Source organism: Heloderma suspectum, chromosome 6 (assembly GCF_057233095.1).
Source record: "Heloderma suspectum isolate Gila_16-S chromosome 6, 16-S_ref, whole genome shotgun sequence".
NCBI classification, from domain to species: Eukaryota; Metazoa; Chordata; class Lepidosauria; order Squamata; family Helodermatidae; genus Heloderma; species Heloderma suspectum.
In genome coordinates, this window is record NC_139463.1 from 113,876,520 (window position 1) to 113,896,262 (window position 19,743).

Below are 19,743 nucleotides of genomic sequence, written 5' to 3' on the forward strand. Positions count from 1 at the left end.
TTCTTCTGCTCCTATCACCCTTTCCCAAGGAGTATCCTCTCCTGCATTTTTCCTCGCCTCAGCATTTTCCTTTTCTGCCTCAGCTTGCTGTTGCTCTTCTAGCTCCTATACTTTGCTTTTCTGCTGTAGCTCCACTGTTCTGTCTAAGAACTCTTTGTCTTCTATTCCCTTCTTCCCTTGAGGGTCGACACTCACTGCTCCAGTTCTCTTACTTTTTTCTTCCAACAGTGTAATCAGCTTGCACTTGTTGCACTTTTAGGCCATGTTGATCTCAGGCAAGAAAACAAACATTGCACACACCTTGCAAGTCACCACCACTGGAAAGTCTTTTCCTTCCAAAGCCTCTATTCCCTTTTTGTTTCTAAGGCTATCTTGTGTTTTCTGAAGCTCTACAAATTCAGGAATTTAGAAGCTAAGGATCTAGGGATGGCGGAGAATTCTGCCACGGATTTCAGTGAGGCCGAATGCACTAGCATTCGGCCCTCCGAAACCCATGGTGGAACGGCCTCCCACCCCCTGCCACCCCGTGGAATCCCCCCTGGGATGAAGCTCTCCTGGGGCTGATGTTCCAGCGGCGGCTCTGGCGACTCTGGCAGCAGCTGGTCTCTGGGCCATCTGCTGCGGACACAAATGGCGGCCGCCATAGCGGCCGCCATTTGTGTTCTTCCAGGCTGCCGTGATAGGCTACGTAAGTATTTACGTAGCCTATCACGGTAAAGGCAGCCATGCAAATGGCGTAGTGGCCATTTGTGTCCGCAGCAGCCCGGCCGCAGCTGGAACTGGCCCTGGCCAGCAGCTCTGTGGAGCTGCCGTGGAGTGGAGCTGGCCAGGGAGGATTCTGGGGGGAGGGACAGAGCTCCTCCCCCCCCACCGCAAATCACACCGGCAAAAAGGTAAGTGACTTTCGTACATCCCTATAAGGATCATGGTTTAACTGATGAGCCCAGTAATCAGTGATGATGTTGTTCAATGTTGCACATTGTCTTGGTTCTGTATTGCCTTATGAAGTACCTGAGCCTTCAAGGAAGCATGTGGTTCAATGTTGGAGGGTAAGTTATAAGTCAGCACAAATTGTGAAATTAAACATCACAACTGATCTTATTTTAGCACATTGCCTAAGAACTACCAGCATTTCCTGTCCGTGGTATTTGCTGTGAAAGAAATCAATGCAAACCCAAAGGTTTTACCCAACATCACTTTGGGTTGCCACATCTATGACAGCCACTTTGATGCAAAGATAACATATCAGAACATCTTGAACCTCCTCTTCAGTCAGAAGAGGACTGTCCCCAACTACAACTGTGGTGTCCAGAAGAACCCAGTCGCTGTCATTGGGGGACTTGACTCTGAAACCTCGGTCCACATGGCCACTATCTTAGGCATCTACAAAATTCCACAGGTAAGATGACACATGGCTACAATAAGGTGATGCTGGAGATGCCCTTATTAAATTTGCTTTCTGGAAGGGTACAGCTGTGCCCTAGAACTATGCAATGATTCTGGGAGAAATGAGCCAGAGAAATGAGCAAGAGAAGAGTTGTCAGCTTCATGTCTGTATAGTTTCCCTCCCATCCCCCATCCCTGCATAATCAAATGGAATGACTTTGCTCCATTGGCTTGTGGGAAGGGACCCTGCAGGTACAGCTCCAAGTATGGAGATCTTCTGATTCATTTCAGACAGCTCTGTTGCACAGCATGTGTCCATTAGCTCACCAATGGCAGGATGTTTGTTTTATTTATCATCAACGCTGCCTTCTTTTTTCATTTTCATTTAAGTACTTTGCTTTTATGGAGGGATGTATCAGAATTTCATTTCATTTTTCAAATCATCAGCATATACCCTGTTCATAACCCTGAAGATGGATGCTAACATTTCTGCAGTGTCCAAAAAAAAAAAAGGATTGGACATTCCTGGGCTTTCTATGGCATTCAAAATGTGCATTTTTAAAAAATGTGCACTTAAAATGTGTGTTTTTCAACAACGTACATTTTTGCACTTCGATCAATGTGAGGAATTCCCCACATTTATTTAAAAAATGCATGGAAATGCACACATTTGCTGTTCAAGATGTGCACTTTTCCAGTTCAAATATAATAAAACAGGTCACAAATGAAAAGGGGAGCAAGTTAAAACAAGCTTCAAAGTGGAGTCCATTGGAATCTCAACAAGCTCAAGAATCCCTAGTTCTTCCATTTCTATGTTTATGTGATGATCATTGTTAGTTCTTTTTGCACCTTGTTTCCTTCTGACCATATTCCTCTCCATTCCCCTCTGCACAACCATGTATGTACATATGTCTGCTCCTTAAAGGTCACAGTTCATGCATTTGATGAAATGGACTCTGGTCCACAAATGCTTATTCCATAATATTTATTTATTTATTTATTTATTTATTTATGGTGTCACAAGACTCTTCATTGTTTTTGCTACGAGAACAACTGCCACGATGATCCTTCTGGGAATTTAGTGTTTTGGAAGGTTGTCGGTCATTTCTGAGTGCATCCATTGGGAGAAATGCATACAAAAAAGCATGACATGGGGAAAATGTAGACAAAAAATGTATACCATTGGAGAAATGTCTACCAGAGTACATACATTTGGGCATGCCTTTCTCCTAGCGCGTGCTTGTTTGTGTGCAATTTCCCCTAATGCTTGTATTTTCAGAATTATTTTTGATCCAACTACATTTCAAAATTTGGAGAAGTGAAAAAACTGGGGGAGGAGGAGGGTGTTGCGCTTTGTGCATTCATTCAAGAAATGCAAATTAGGTTGGCTTATATTAGGATACAAACCCAATGATTTTATCTCCCATCCCTACTTCTCACTCAGTATTGTCAACACCAACTGGCCTTAGAGGGACTAGAGTTTTCCTAGCCCTATCTGGAGGTGGTGGGAACTGAACCTGGGATCTTTCACACGCAAAGCATGAACTCAACCACTGAGCTACAGCTCTTCTCTTCCCTTCCCATCTCAAATTACCACCTTGTGAATAAAACTGTTTTAGATATTTAGGAATTATATTTTAACCTCCAGGGTGAACCCATGGCCTCAGTTCAGAAGACATGTATCAAAATCATCAATAGCCTAATGAGTTTATAATACGGTAGCATTATGCCTTAATGTTTTGGATCTTATGCCTTATCCATTAGTACCAGTCATTACTCCATTGCTAACTTGGCCTGCTCTTGTACATTGAAATTCCAAATGTCTTTGGCTGTTAAGGTAGTGAAGTTCAGAACATGCATGGTTATTGTATCTCTAATACTGCTTTTAGTTTACTAAGACCTTATATGTTGGGGTTGGTAAACTACAATCTCTTGGTGATGGGGTGATGTGACAAAGCCAGCCTCCACGCACACTCCCTTCTTCAACATATGAGTGGTGGCAACACGGCCTGTGAAATATACAACGAAGGGACTCTAGCAGCCAGGTCTTAATTGTAGGTTTGGAAGCACAGGCTCCCATTTGTCACAGCTGTAATAATTAATAGTTCAGACGACATTTCATGTTTGCTGCTGTTTTTACATATATCATATATAAAACCTTTTAAGCTTACTTTGTTCTTTGGATAATGCTTACCTTCCAAATTTAAGAGATGGAATTAGTATTGAAGCTATATGTAATCTCCACTGCAATGATACAAACCCTTTGTTTTGCTTAGGTCACATATTGTTTATCTGCTCCTGAGGTGACTGGAAAAACTCAGACCACATCATTATACCGGATTGTTCCCAATGAAGTACATCAGTACACTGGGATAGTCCAGCTTTTCCGGTACTTTCATTGGAAATGGGTTGGGATCATTGCAATGAGTAATGATAAAGGAGAAACATTTGTGCAGATATTGGAAGACATGTTATCACAGAGTGAAATCTGCACCCCCTTCACAGAAAGAATGCCAACCCAAAATAACATTGTAGACTTTTTTAATATTGTAGACCATTTTCAGAAAATGAGTATTTTCCTATCAAAGACAACCATCAATGTATTTGTTGTATATGCTGACTCTCATATGATGTTAGATTTGCAGTGGGTGCTGCATATATTGGAACCAGATGCTGTGACAGCTGCAGGGAAGGTGTGGGTCATGACAGCACACTGGGATTTCTCATCAGCAACATTTCACAGAGCTCTTGACATACAAGTCTTCCATGGTGCCTTGTCCTTTGCAATACACTCAGCGGAGGTGCCAGATTTCCCCAATTTCCTTCAGACCCTGAATCCCCATTCTGATGGAGATGGTTTTATCAGGGTCTTCTGGGAACAAGCATTCAACTGTTTATTTCCAGATATGGATATAGATGTGGAAGGCTGCACTGGGCAGGAGAAGCTGGAGAGCCTTCCAGGGCCTTTTTTTGAAATGAGCATGACAGGTCAAAGTTACAGCATTTACAATGCCGTCTATGCTGTGGCACATGCTTTGCATGCCATGTATTCATCCAGAATGGTAAACAGAGCAAGGATGGGTGGAGACAAACTGGAGCTGCCTAAACCACAAATACGGGTAACATCTCACTTTACTTAAACATTTCTATCCCGCTCTGTATCATTAGGATCTCAGGGCAGCGTACCGATAAAATGAATTTAAACAGTATAAAGCAATAAATACTTTAAACACCTAAAACATATTAAACTATTAAACAAGCTAATACCAGGTAAAATCTAAAATAATAAAAAGTTAAAACAATGTGCTAGGAAATGCACTTACCTCAAAGGCATTGGTAGGAAGCCATGTTTTTACTTGGTGCCGAAACGAGAACAATGTCTGTACCAATCGGGCCTCCCAGGGGAAGGCATTCCACAACCAGGGTGCCACAACATAGAAAGCCCTCTCCTATGTCCCAGCACAGTGTATGTCTCGTACTGGTGGGACGCAGAGGAGATCCAACAGATCTCAGATCTCTGGTGGGCATATACAGGGAGAGGCGCTCCCTCAAATATCGAGGTGCCAAGCCACTCAGGGCTTTAAATGTCATCACCAAAACCTTGAATTCCAACCGGAAGCATATTGGCAGCCAATGAAATTCCTTTAAAACCAGTGCTACATGGTTTTTATGAGCCTACGTAAATATTTACGTAGACTAAAATGGCGAAAAATAGGGAATGCAAATGGCGTCCGCCGTAGCAGCCACCATTTGTGTATGCTGCTTTGTTTGTTGTTGTTTTTTGCTTGGCTTGCCATGATAGGCTACGTAAATATGGATGCAAATGGCTGCAGGGAAAGCTGCACTGGGCGAGGGTGTGGGGAGAGCAGAGGGCTAAAAGTCTACCTGGAAGTAACTCATTGCCCTCAACTGCACTTTGCCTACAGGAGCGGAGGGGGCAGAATTCCTTTGCCAGCCCTTTTTCTTAAAACCTCTCAATCGCTGCCTATCCCTTTAAATAGTCATTTACTGAGCACGGGGTAATCATGCTTACTTAGAAGTAGGGATGAGTGAATTGAGCTTCACTTTATCTGGGTTTAGGGGCATTGCCACAGCAGTGCCTGTTATTATTATACGTGCCTGCCCGGACCTTAAGATCATCCTCAGTGGCCCTTCTCTATGAGCCCCTGCCTGTGCCAAAGGAAGTGAGGCGAGTGGCGACTAGGAGGAGGGCCTTTTCTGCTTTGGCACCCCGGCTGTGGAATGACCTCCCTAGTGAGGTTCACCTGGCACCTACTAGGGATGTACAGATCCCCAACATCCATTCTGATGGGGAATCCACCCAGGGGGAATCCATTCCCCCCTCCCCGGAATCCTCCAGAGCAGATCCACTCAGCAAAGATTTTGCAGAGCTGCTTGGCTTGAGGGACGCTTACCTACTACATCAGGCGAGAGTGCTGGCGGGTGGCTGTGCCGAGGCCACTCTTCCCTGTGCTGGGCTTTGCCAGCCAGCATGCTGAAGGGGGACGGCAACAGCCAGTTTTCGGGTAATGGCAGCCGCCATTACCATATCACCTGGTATAGGGAGCCAGGTGCTGCTCTGCGAAATCCTCCCTACGCAGAGCCACTCCGGAGGATTTTGAGGGACCATGAGTGGCATGAAAGGCCCCTCTGTGAACTCCCCCCCCTGGACTGGAAAGTGGGGGGTTCATACAACATTTATGAATAAAAAAAGACTAAATAGTGCGGTCTGGTGAAGGGGAGAAAAAAGTGGGAAAGGAAGCCTGTGCCCAAAAGCCCCCTGGACATGTTTATTGGAAGTAAGTTTTGCTCCCCCCAGTAAGAAGTCTCTGAGAATATCTGTGAAGACCCCCCTCCCTTTCTGTGCATGTTTACTCAGAAGTAGATTTCCCCCACCCCATAAAAAAGTAACTCTAGCTCCCATTCAGTCTCAAGCAGGGGATTTATAATGTTTGGCTGGAGTCCGTCTTTCCCAATGAATGTTTACTTGGAAGTAAATGTCACAGGGGGCAGCGGGACTTACTCCTGGATAACTATTATGTTTAGGATTGGGACTGGGACATATGAACTAAGGCTTACTTTTTCTCGAGGATACAGAATGGGGACTCACTCTAGTGCTGGATGAGAGGGGAGAGGTGTGGGGTAAATTACTGAGGTTAGCAAGGGATGCTAAAAGCAACAAAAAGGCTTTCTTCAGATATGTGCATAGTAAAAGAGAGAGGAAAGAAATGATGGTGCAGCTATTAAATAAGGATGGCAACATGATAACAGATGACAAAGAAAAGGCAGAGGTGCTCAATTCCTGCTTTGGCTCAGTCTTCTCCCAAAAAAGGGTCTATTGCACCCCTGGCAAAGGCGAAGTACAGGCTGAAGGGGGCAGGATGGCAGCTTGAGATCGATAGGCATATGATCAAGGAACACCTAATTACTTTGAATGAGGTCAAATTTCCAGGGCCAGATGAACTGCACCCTAGAGTAATAAAGGAACTGGCAGAAGAACTCTCAGAACCACTGTCTATTCTCTTTGAGAAATCATGGAGGACGGGTGAAGTGCCAGATGACTGGAGGTGGGCTAATGTTGTCTCTATCTTCAAAAAGGGTAAAAAGGAGGAATCTGGGAACTATAGACCAGTCAGTCTAACATCAATCCCTGGGAAAATTCTGGAGCAGACGATAAAGCAATCCATCTGTAAGCACCTTGAAAACAATGCAGTGATTACTCAAAGCCAACATGGATTTGTCAAGAACAAATCCTGCTGGACAAATCTGATCTCATTTTTTGATCAAGTAACCTCCCTTGTGGACTGTGGGAATGCTGTAGACATAATATACCTCAACTTCAGCAAAGCTTTCGACAAAGTGCCCCATGATATCCTGATGAGCAAACTAGCTCAAAGTGGGCTAGATGAAACAACAATCAGGTGGATCCACAGTTGGCTACAGAATCGGACTCAAAGAGTGCTTATCAATGGGACCTTCTCAAACTGGGGAGAGGTAATGAGTGGGGTACCACAGGGCTCAGTCCTGGGCCCAGTGCTCTTCAACATTTTTATTAATGACTTGGAGGAGGAGGTGCAGGGGATGCTGATCAAATTTACAGATAACACAAAATTTGGCAGGATAGAGAATACTTTGGAAGACAGAAACAAAATTCAAAGTGAACTTGATAGACTGGAGCACTGGGCAGAAAATTTATTTATTTATTATTTATTTATTTATTTATTTATATATTTCATTTCTATACCACCCAATAGCCGAAGCTCTCTGGGAGGTTCACAAAAATTAAAACCAAACAGCACACAATAAAACAATTTAAACTATATAGAACATTAAAAGCACAGTATAACAATGCAACCACAGTAAAACCTAGCAGCAGTGCAGGAGTTTAAAATACAGATTTAAAACAGCAAAGCTAAACATTTAGAAAGCTAAAATGCTAAAATGCCTGAGAAAATAAAAAGGTCTTCACCTGGTGCCGAAAGGAATACAATGTAGGTGCCAGGCGAACCTCACTAGGGAGCTCATTCCAGAGCCGGGGTGCCACAGCAGAAAAAGCCCTCCTCCTAGTAGCCACCCGCCTCACTTCCTTTGGCAGGGGCTCATGGAGAAGGGCCGCTGATGATGATCTTAAGGTCCGGGCAGGCACATATGGGAGGAGGCGATCCTTCAGGTAACCTGACCCCAAGCCGTTAAGGGCTTTGAATGTTAACACCAGCACTTTGAATCGGGCCTGGAAATGGACTGGCAGCCAGTGCAGCTGGAAAAGTACTGGCGTAATATGAGCTTGCAGGCCAGTCCCTGTTAACAATCTTGCTTCACTATTTTGGACCAGCTGAAGTTTCCGGACTGTTTTCAAAGGCAGCCCCACGTATAACACATTGCAGTAATCCAGACGAGAAGTTATCAGAGCATGGATAACTGTAGCAAGGCTATCTCTGTCCAGATAAGGGCATAGTTGGTATACCAACCTAAGCTGATAAAAAGTGCTCCATGCCACTGAGTTCACCTGTGCCTCAAGTGACAGTTCTGTAGGGTTGGCGGAGAATTTCTCCCCGTAACTTCGGGGGGCCGAGCGCCAACGTGTTCGGCCCCCTGAACAATTTTGGGGGAGAAATTCTCCGCACCCCCCCGCACCCCGCACCCCCCCCCCCCGGGACGGGACTTACCTTTCCCGAATGTCCCTCCCGGCGGCGGGTCCCGGCGGCGGTTCGTCGGGTCTTAATCAGGGGCGGGGGCGGCAGCCAATCTTTCGACCAGCTACCGCCGCCGCCATTCCAATAAAACTAAAAAAAAAAAAACACGCCCCCGTGATAGGCTACGTGATGATTAACGTAGCCTATCACGGCTAGATCTGCAAAGTCAGCCGTGATAGGCTACGTAACCGGGGGGGAGGCTTCCCGCCTCACCTGGCCAAAATTCAGGCCGGGGAGGAGGCGCCTCACCTCGCCCGGCCGCGAAATAAAAAGTAAAAAAACAAAAACAAAAACGCCCCCGTGATAGGCTACGTGACGATTAACGTAGCCTATCACGGCTAGATCTGCAAAGTCAGCCGTGATAGGCTACGTAAATCGTCACGTAGCCTATCACGGGTGACTTAAAAAAAAAAAAAAAAGCACGTACGGCTAATGGCGGCCCCCATAGGGAGCCACCATTCACGTTCCTTATTTGGTCGCTGTAGTCAATGTAAAGATTACGTAGACTACGGCGAAAATAAGGGCAATGCTATTTGCGTTGCCCTTATTTTCGCCGTAGTCTACGTAAAGATTTACGTAGACTACAGCGACCAAATAAGGAACACGAATGGCGGCTGCCTATGGGGGCCGCCATTTGCGTACGCTAGGGGTGGACGAAAGTCACTTACCTGTCCTCGAAGGACGTTCGCGGTGGGGGGGAGGCGCTTCGCTGGTCCCCCCGCGAAGTTCAGTCCGGGGGGGGGAGGCTTCCCGCCTCGCCCCAGCCGAAATTCAGGCCGGGGGGCAGGCTTCCCGCCTCGCCCGGCCGAAATTCAGGCCGGGGAGGAGGCGCCTCGCCTCGCCTGGCCGCGAACGCAAAAGTTAAAAAAAAACAAAAAAACGCCCCCTGATAGGCTACGTGACGATTCACGTAGCCTATCACGGTTAGATCTGCAAAGTCAGCCGTGATAGGCTACGTCAATCCTCATGTAGCCTATCACGGGTGACTTAAAAAAAAAAAAAAGCGCATACGCTAATGGCGGCCCCCATGGGGAGCCGCCATTCGCATTCCTTATTTAGTCGCTGTAGTCTATGTAAATCTTTACGTAGACTACAGCGACCAAATAAGGAAGGGGAATGGCGGCTCCCTATGGGGGCCGCCATTATCCGTACACACTTTTTTTTTAAAGTCACCCGTGATAGGCTACGTGACGATTGACGTAGCCTATCATGGCTGACTTTGCAAATCTAGCCGTGATAGGCTACGTGAATCGTCACGTAGCCTATCAGGGGGCATTGTTTTTTTTTTCTTTCATTGCAATGGCAGCGGCGGCAGCCAGTCGAAAGACCGGCTGCCGCTCCCGCCTCGCTCGAACACCCGCCGAACCGCCGGCCGGACCAGCCACCGGGAGGGACATTCGGTGAAGGTAAGTCCTGTCCCGGGGGGGTGTGGGGGGCGGGGTGTGTGTGGAGGATTTCTCCCCGAAATTTGTTCGGGGGGCCGAACACGTTGGCGCTCGGCCCCCCGAAGTTTCGGGGAGAAATTCTCCTCCATCCCTAGCGTACGCGCTTTTTTTTTTTTTTTTAAGACACCCGTGATAGGCTACGTGACGATTTACGTAGCCTATCACGGCTGACTTTGCAGATCTAGCCGTGATAGGCTACGTTAATCGTCACGTAGCCTATCACGGGGGCGTTTTTGTTTTTGTTTTTTTACTTTTTATTTCGCGGCCGGGCGAGGTGAGGCGCCTCCTCCCCGGCCTGAATTTTGGCCAGGTGAGGCGGGAAGCCTCCCCCCCGGCCTGAATTTCAGCCAGGCGAGGTGGGAAGCCTCCCCCCCCTGGCCTGAACTTCGGGGGGAGAGCAGCGAAGCGCCTCCCCCCCACCGCGAAAAGCTGCGAGACCAGGTAAGTGACTTTCGTGTACCCCTACAGTTCTGGATCCAAGAGCACCCCCAAACTACAAACCTGATTCTTTAGGGGGAGTGCAACCCCCTCCAGAACAGGTTGAATATCACCTAGCCGGGCAGATGAACCACCCACTAACAGTACCTCCGTCTTGTCTGGATTAAGTTTCAGTTTATTGGCCCTCATCCAGTCCATTACCATGCCCAGGCACTGATTCAGAACAGCCCCTGCCTCACCTGGTTTTGATGAGAAAGAGAGGTAGAGCTGGGTGTCATCCGCATATTGATGGCACCTCAGCCCACACCTCCAGATAACCTCCCCCAGCAGTTTCATGTAGATGTTAAACAGCATGGGGGATAAAATAGAGCCCTGTGGAACCCCATGGCACAATTGCCATGGCACAGAGCAATAATCCCCCAGCACCACCTTCTGGAATCCGCCATCCAAGTAGGAGCAGAACCACTGTAGTGAAGTATCTTCAACTCCCAACCCAGACAACCTATCCAGAAGGTTACCATGGTCGATGGTATTGAAAGCTGCTGAGAGGTCCAGGAGAATCAACAGGGTCACACTCCCCCTGTCCCTCTCCTGGCAGAGGTCATCCCACAGGGCGACCAAGGCAGTTTCCATTCCAAAACCAGGCCTGAAGGCCGATTGAAATGGATCTAGATAATCCGTTTCATTCAACAGTGCCTGGAGCTGTCCTACAACCACCCGCTCAAGCACCTTGCCCAGGAAGGGGATGTTGGCCACTGGCCTATAATTGTTAACATCCTCTGGGTCCAGGTTAGGCTTTTTCAGGAGTGGTCTAATTACCGCCTCTTTTAAAGCGGCAGGCACCACTCCTTCTCTCAAGGAGGAATTTACAACATCCTGGACCCAGCTGGACATCCCCTCCTTGTTCGATTTAATGAGCCATGAAGGGCAAGGGTCAAGCACACAAGTGGTTGATCAGACATGGCCAAGCACCTTGTCCGCATCCTCAGGCCTCAGTAACTGAAACTCATCCAATAAACCTGGACCAGACGGTGCTCTGAACGCCTCTACCAATGGAACTGCATTAACGGTGGTGTCCAATTCATGACAAATCTGAGCGACTTTATCTTCAAAGTGCCGTGCAAACTCGTCACAGCATGCTACCGAGGGTTCCGCTGTCTCTCTCCCTGGCCCAGAATGTGACAGGCCGCGAACCACTCAGAAAAGAACAGAATGGAATTTAAGAGGGAGGAATGCCATGTTCTACACCTAGGAAAAAGAAACCAAATGCACAGTTACAAGATGGGGGATATGTGGCTCAACAACACCTCAAGCGAGAAGGACCTTGGAATCATTGTAGATCACAAGCTGAATATGAGCCAACAATGTGATGTTGCTGCAAAAAAGGCCAATGCTATTTTGGCTACATTAATAGAAGCACAGGGAAGTACTAGTTCCCCTCTCCTCAGCACTGGTTAGGCCTCATCCAGAGTACTGGGTCCAGTTCTGGGCACCACATTTTAAGAAGGATGCAGATGAATTGGAGAAGGTTCAGAGCAGACCAATGCAGATGATCAGGGGACTGGAAACAAAGCCCTATGAGGAGAGAATGAAAGAACTGGGCATGTTCAACCTTGAGAAGAGAAGGCTGAGGGGAGATATGATAGTGCTCTTCAAGTACTTGAAAGGTTGTCACAGACAGGACGGCCAGGATCTCTTGTCGATCATCCGAGAGTGCAGAACACAGAATAATAGGCTCAAGTTACAGGAAGCCAGATTCTGGCTGAACATCAGGAAAAACCTCCTGACTGTTAGAGCAATATGACAATGGAACCAATGACCTAGGGAGGTGGTGGGCTTTCCCACACTGGAGGTGTTCAAGACGAGGCTGGACAGCCATCTGTCAGGGATGCTCTGACTTAGATTCCTGCACTAAGCAAGGGGTTGGACTCGATGGCCTTGTAGGCCCCTTCCAACCCTACTATTCTATGATTCTATGATTCTATGAGACAGGTCACGCTGTTGCTGTATCTCTGATGTCATATGGCTTCACTGGCCTTCCCCTGATCTCCATACATTGAGCACATAGAGTCCTATGCACGTAGGATTGCCTTTTGCAGATGTCCATGCTCAATGTGTGAAAATTGGGATGTGGACTGGAGAAGCCACTTAACACCAGGGGAAGGGGCAGCAGCATGACCCCACTTCCTCTTGTACTTGTGGAGCCCCCTTCATGTGATTAGGGATGTACGGATCCCAGTACCTTGGACTGCTGGTCTGCAGATGCAATGGCGTCTGGTGTAGCAGATGCCATTTGTGTCTCTTCCTTTTGCCATGATAGGTTACGTAAATCTTTACGTAGCCTATCATGGCCAAAAGCAGGGGACACAACTGGCGGTGTGGATGCTATTTGTGTCCCTGCTCTTTGCCGTGATAGGCTGCATAAAGATTTACATAGCCTATCACGGCAAAAGGCAGGGATGCAAATGGCATCCACTAAGCTGGATGCCATTTCCGTCTGCAGACCAGGAGCGGACAGGCAGCAGATGGCAGCAGATGGCAGCGGACGACTGCTGGAGGTAGGATCTGGCTGGTGCGGGGTGGCAGGAGTGAGTCTTACGTTCCATCACAGACTCCGAGGGGCCAGGTTCTAAGAATCCAGCCTCATTGAAGTTCATGGAGGAATTATCTGCCATCCCTACATGTGATGAATATGCAAAAGGGACTGAACATCACCTTTTAAAATTACTTTTGTATTGTCAGCCTGATTTCCTTTCATTCTAGCTGCACCCTTTTCTAAGGAGCATCTCCTTTAACAACAGTGCTGGTGACAAGGTGTCTTTTGATGCAAAAGGTGAATTGCCAGGTGGATTTGATATTGTCAACTGGCTTACTTTCCCAAACAAATCCTTCTTAAAAGTGCAAGTAGGAAGCACGGATCTGCAATCATCATCAGGCAATACGTTCTCCATTCATGAGGAAACCATTACATGGCACAGCAGATTCAACCAGGTAGGACAGAAGTGGAATTCCATGGCATTAAGGTAATAAACATGAGAACGTACACAAAGCAGGCGGGGGGAATCACTGAAATGGGAGGCGGTTACCCTTTGATACTGCTGAAAAGGATTGCCACACTTTTACCCACTCATTGGCTGAGGCCAGCTATTAAGACTGCCCCGCATATGAAGTCCTCTCACATGCTGGTGATGCTTTTCCTTCAGATAAACAACCTTTTCATTCGAAGTTAAAAAGTAAGACAGAAAAAAATGGAAGACATGTTATATCTCCTGACCGTTGTTCGTTTTCTTTGTTTGTTCCTTTGTTAGGTTGTGCCCATTGCTTTGTGTAATGACCCCTGCCATCCAGGTTACAGGAAACGCAGGAAAGAGGGGGAGCCATTTTGTTGCTATGATTGTGCTCCATGTCCTGAAGGGAAGATGTCAAGCCAGAAAGGTAGGAAACCTCACATTATCTGCCGCCGCCACCACCACCTCACCCCACTCAGTATTGCTTTAGAAGAAGTGATATTATATTACTTTTTTTTTCAGAGGGAGTGGGAGAGGAAGTGCGTGTGTGTGTGTGTGAGAGAGAGAGAGAGAGAGAATTCCTCCCTGAAAGACCATTTAGACACGATAGAGAATGTTGTTGTTTGTTAATAGCAGAAAGCATCATGAAATCTGTCATGTTCCTCCCTTCTCAGATCTGGACCAATGCCCCTCTTCCAGGGGAATTGATCACTTTTTCCCTGTACCACAATCAGAAGACAAACAAACAAAGAATACAATTCTGAGATGTGGCAAATTGCTTGTGCACTTATACACTGGATCTTCTAACTATACTTCTGCTTACAGACAGATATATAGTGGAACAAGTTAGGAGATCAGGGCATTTCTACTTGAGGATGTTATCCCGCACCTTTACCAAGGCTTCTGCTTCTGCATTCCTTGTGGGATTAAGATTGGCTCCTTTACACATGCTTTTTTTCTGGGCGGTTTCTTTCTCTGCCTTTCTATATGCTTCATTACATAGTGGAATTTCACAATTACATGCTACAAATGTAATACCATTCAGAAAAGTACTGCACTTTCCTCCATGATTTCAGATAGAAAAGAAAAACACGATAATGGTTGCAAAGCATGGGAGAGGCATAGGAGAGATCACAATAAAAGTCTCATGTAGAAAGGCTCCCAATTGGGGTGTGTGGGTGCAAAAAGGATGTTCCATTAAAGACGTAGTGTTTGACTCCTTGTGTGTTTTGTTTACTCAGGAGTAACTGTGAAGTGCCAATATGAATTGGGACCATAGTGTGGGGAGCTGAGGTTTAATCTTTACCTACCCAGCTGAACCCTCTCCTGAATCATAGAATCATAGGGTTGGAAGGGGCCTACAAGACCAATGAGTCCAACCCCCTGCTCAATGCAGGAAGCCTGATTCCCAGGCGGTCTCCCATCCAAGTACTAACCAGGGCTGGCCCTGCTTAGCAGCTGAGCTCAGACGAGATCAGGCGCATCCAGCCCTTTTCTTCCCCTATAGCTAGCTAGCTAGATTGAAAGGTTGTCACATAGAGGAAGGCCAGGATCTCTTCTTGATTATCCCAGAATGCAGAACATGGAATAATGGGCCCAAGTGACAGGAAGCCAGATTCCGGCTGAACATCACGAAAGACTTCCTGACTGTTAGTTAGAGCAATACGACAGTGGAGCCAATTACCTAGGAGGTAGTGGGCTCTCCCACACTGGAGGCGTTCAAGATGAAGCTGGACAGCCACTTGTCAGGGATGCTTTGACTTTGCTTCCTGCCTTGAGCAGGGGGTTGGACTCAATGGCCTTGTAGGCCCCTTCCAACCCTACTATTCTATGATTCTACATAGATATAAATCTCCCTTTTGTATTCCACTTTTGCTTATTTTTTTTCAGATTGGGGCTCTCCACTCATACTTTTGAGTGAACAAAAAACACAGGGTTGTATTCAGTTCTATCCTTCTGCCAGTAGAACAGATACCACCAACAAATCAAATTTCTCCACATGTAATGTGATGTGCAGTTTGATCCAGAGATAGTAAAGAAGCATTATTATTATTATTATTATTATTATTATCGTTGTTGTTATTATTATTATTAATCGTTATTATTATTATTATTTAAGATATGGATGCTTGCTTCAAATGTCAAGACTATCAGTATCCCAACAAGGACAGAAATCAATGCCTTCCAAAAGAACTAAACTTCTTGTCTTATGATGAGCCAATGGGCATTGTTTTGGCTGTTTTGGCTCTCTCTCTCTGTCTGAATACAGTTTTGGTGCTTGGGATCTTCGTTAGACACCAGAATACTCCTATTGTCAAAGCTAACAATCGGAATCTCACCTACTTCCTGTTGAACTCTCTCCTGCTGTGCTTCCTCTGTTCATTATTATTCATTGGCCAGCCCCAGTTACTGACCTGCCCTCTGAGACAAACCACTTTTGGTACCATCTTCTCAGTGGCAATTTCTTCTGTGTTGGCAAAAACCACCACAGTGGTTCTGGCTTTTTTGGCCACTAAGCCAGGATCCAAGGTGAGGAAATGGGTGGGGAAAAGTCTTGCCAATTCTATTGTTCTTTGCTGCTCCTTCATTCAAACAAGTATTTGCATGATATGGCTCTGTGCCGACCCTCCATTCCCAGACTTGGACATGCACTCTCTGCCTGAAGAAATCATCGTGCAATGCAATGAAGGATCAACAAACATGTTCTACTATGTTCTGGGGTACCTGGGATTTCTGTCCCTTGTCAGCTTCATTGTGGCTTTCTTTGCTCGCAAATTGCCAGACACTTTTAATGAAGCCAAGTTTATCACTTTCAGCATGTTAGTGTTTTGCAGTGTGTGGGTGTCTTTTGTTCCAGCTTATCTCAGCACCAAAGGGAAATATATGGTGGCTGTGGAGATTTTCTCCATCTTGGCTTCTAGTGCTGGACTACTGGGTTGTATTTTTTCTCCCAAATGCTACATAATTGTTCTCTACCCTGAACTGAACACTAAGGATCAACTAATAAGAAGAAATAACTAAAATTCTACGGGTTCAATCTTAATCCTTTTTTTCCAGATGTAGACCCTATTGATTTCATTCTGCTTTTCTTCACAGTAAGGTTTATTTAGGTCTGCAGTGAAATTATTGACCATTTCTCCTACTGCATTGTAATATTGTACAATCCATCTGAAATGTATTTTGCACACACAAATTCCTGTCACGTCTGTTTCTTCTGATATGGAGTATCCCTATCATGCTAATCAATGACTGTTTTATTTTGGGTGGGGTAGTAATATGGTTTATGGTATAATTGTCTTAAGTGTTTGGGTTGCGGAGATGGTTATGAGAAATGTCTAGTCAAGTGTCACTGGAAACATTGGCCAAACAATCTGTGCACCTCTGTTTTAAGTGTTAAGTGGTAGGGTTGAGTTCTTCTGAAAATATTGCAAGGAAGCCAATTTGCTCCGGGTTGGCAATGCCCTACATGTGAGTAAAAGAGAAAAAGAGAAAACAGACAAATTAGTATGACTACACTCATTTTTTTCCCTTCCCTTCCTGTGGCCTTTTCTGCTGCCATCATGGGAAAATATCTATTTTTCTGATTGCCGCTATCAAACTAATCCCAAAACTCTCTAGTCTCTAGTACCTACTTTTGTTAGTGTGAGTTGAGTATTAGATGTAGGGTGCTTAGCAAAAAATGAGACTGCAAAATGTTAAATACCAAAGTTTAAAGTTTTCCGTCAAAAACCTACCAGGAATAGGAAAACAAAATCAAACACTCAAATGAGCAAGAGTATCATAAAACAATGAGGGATAAACATACCCAGCAACCTGACCGGACAGATCCTAATTTATCCAGGGACCTTATTCAAATAGTATCTTACACCCCTGGGTCCATCTCCATCTGACTTAAATAACCCACAGTGGCTTGTTTTAATGAGAGCCACAGGCCAGTTGCCATTCCCCTAATTACCTGCATGGTAGGGTTGGCGGAGAATTTCTCCCCGAAACTTCGGGGGGTCGAGCGCCAACGTGTTCGGCCCCCCGAACAAGTTTCAGGGAGAAATCCTTCGACCCCCCCCCGCCCCTCGCACCCCCCCGGGATGGGACTTCTCTTCACCGAATGTCCCTCCCGGCGGCAGGTCCGGCCGGCGGTTCGGCGGGTGTTCGAGCAGGGAGGGAGTGGCAGCCGGTCTTTCGACCGGCTGCCGCCACCGCCATTGCAATAAAAGAAAAAAAAACATGCCCCCTGATAGGCTACGTGACGATTCACGTAGCCTATCACGGCTAGATTTGCAAAGTCAGCCGTGATAGGCTACATCAATCGTCACGTAGCCTATCACGGGTGACTTAAAAAAAAAAAAAAGTGTGTACGGATAATGGCGGCCCCCATAGGGAGCCACCATTCCCGTTCCTTATTTGGTCGCTGTAGTCTACGTAAATGTTTACGTAGACTACGGCGACTAAAGAAGGAACGCAGATCTAGCCGTGATAGGCTACGTGAATCGTCACGTAGCCTATCAGGGGGTGTGTTTGTTTGTTTTTTAATTTTCGCATTCGCGGCCGGGCGAGGCGGGAAGCCTCCCCCCCGGCCTGAATTTCGGCCGGGCCGAGGCGGGAAGCCTCCCCCCCCGGACGGAACTTTGCGGGGGGACCAGCGAAGCACCTCCCCCCCACCGTGAACGTCCTTCGAGGAAAGGTAAGTGTCTTTCGTCCACCCCTAGACTCCAGTGTTACTGCAGGTGAATCTGGTAAGTTCTCCAGAGCACAGTCTTGTCCAGTTTTCTTGGATGAGTTTCAGTTGGTACAGCTCGAGGATGTGCACAAGGTGCTTGGGTAGGTTCATGAAACCACTTACATTTAGAACCTTGCCCCTTTTGGATAATAAAAACTAGCAGAGAGGGAACAGCCAGCTGGGCTAGAGAGATGATTAATGTCTGCTTGTGAGAGGGAGTGGTCCTGGGCCACCTGAAAGAGGTGGTGGTGAGAACACTCCTGAGGAAATCCTCCCATGACCTGGAAAACCTTAATAATTCTAGGCCAGTTGTAAAGGTTCCATACCTGGGCGTGTTCCTTGAGCAAGTGGTTGCCAACCAGCTCCAGACACTATGAGACTGATTGTCTAAATCAATTTCAATAGGGGTTCAGGCCCCGTTTTGGCACAGAAACAGCCTTGGTCACCCTGTACAAAGACCTATGTTAGGAGAGAGACAGGGGAAGTGTGACCCTGTTCATTCTCCTTGATCTCTCAGAGGCTTTCGATCCCATCGACCATGGCATCATCCTTCTGGAGCTAACCTTCCAAGTAGGAGTGAAACCACTGCAATGCAATGCCTCCCACTCCCAACTCAGAGAGCTGTCCCAGGAACCTTCCTGGGACAGCTCTCTGAGTTGGGAGTGGGAGGCATTGCATTGCAGTGGTTTCACTCCTACTTGGAGGGTTAGCTCCAGAAGGTGGTGTTTGGGAAACACTGCTCAGCTCTGTGGCTTCTCCAATATGGGGTTTCACAGGCATGAGTTTTGTCCCCCACGCTGTTCAACATCTACATGAAACCATTGAGTGCAGGTAACTGGAGTTTTGGAGTGTGGTGTCATCAGCATGTTGATGACATGCAGCTCTATTTCTCCTTTTCATCTCCTTCAGGTGAGGCTGTGAATGTGCTGAATCAGTGCCTGACTGCGACAATGGACTGGATGAGGGCTAATAAACTGAAGCTCAATAATCCAGACAAGACTGAGATGCTGTTGGTGGGTGGTTCTGCTGACTGGATGGAGGGTGTTCAACCCATTCCAGATGGGGTTGCACTCCCCTTGAAGGAGCAGGTCCTTGGCTTGGGGGTCCTCCTGGAACCATTCTTGTCATTTGAGGCTCAGGTGGCCTCAGTGGCATGGGGTGCCTTGTACCAACTTCACTTGATGGCCCAGCTATGCCCCTATCTGGACAGGGATAACCAGGCTTCAGTTGTCTATGCTCTGATAACCTCTAAGTTAGGTTACTGCAATTCATTCTAATTGGGGCTGCCTTTGAATACAGTTTGGAAGCTGCAGGTCATGTAAAATGTAGCAGCCAGATTGATAACTTGGACTAGAAGGTCCAGACATATCTGCCCCACTTGTACTGGCTGCCTATATGCTTCCAAGCTCAATTCAAGCTGCTGGTTTTAAGCCACAAAGCCCTACACGGCTGGGATCACAATGGCTGATGACACACATCTCCTGAACTGAACCTATCCATACTGGATGGTCAACATCTAAGGTCCTATTCTGAGTGTCTCCTCCAAGGGAAGCTCG

General features: G+C 46.6%; 1 protein-coding gene across 1 annotated transcript; it reads left to right on the forward strand.

The window, feature by feature from the left end:
- Positions 1-969: 969 nt before the first annotated feature.
- LOC146342602 (vomeronasal type-2 receptor 26-like) lies at positions 970-16,654 on the forward strand. The gene is made up of 6 exons (XM_084807923.1): positions 970-1,049; positions 1,108-1,399; positions 3,663-4,505; positions 13,226-13,453; positions 13,771-13,897; positions 15,590-16,654. Exons 1-6 carry the CDS (start codon positions 970-972, stop codon positions 16,489-16,491), a joined length of 2,472 nt encoding a protein of 823 aa, XP_084664049.1. The 3' UTR covers positions 16,492-16,654.
- Positions 16,655-19,743: the final 3,089 nt, after the last annotated feature.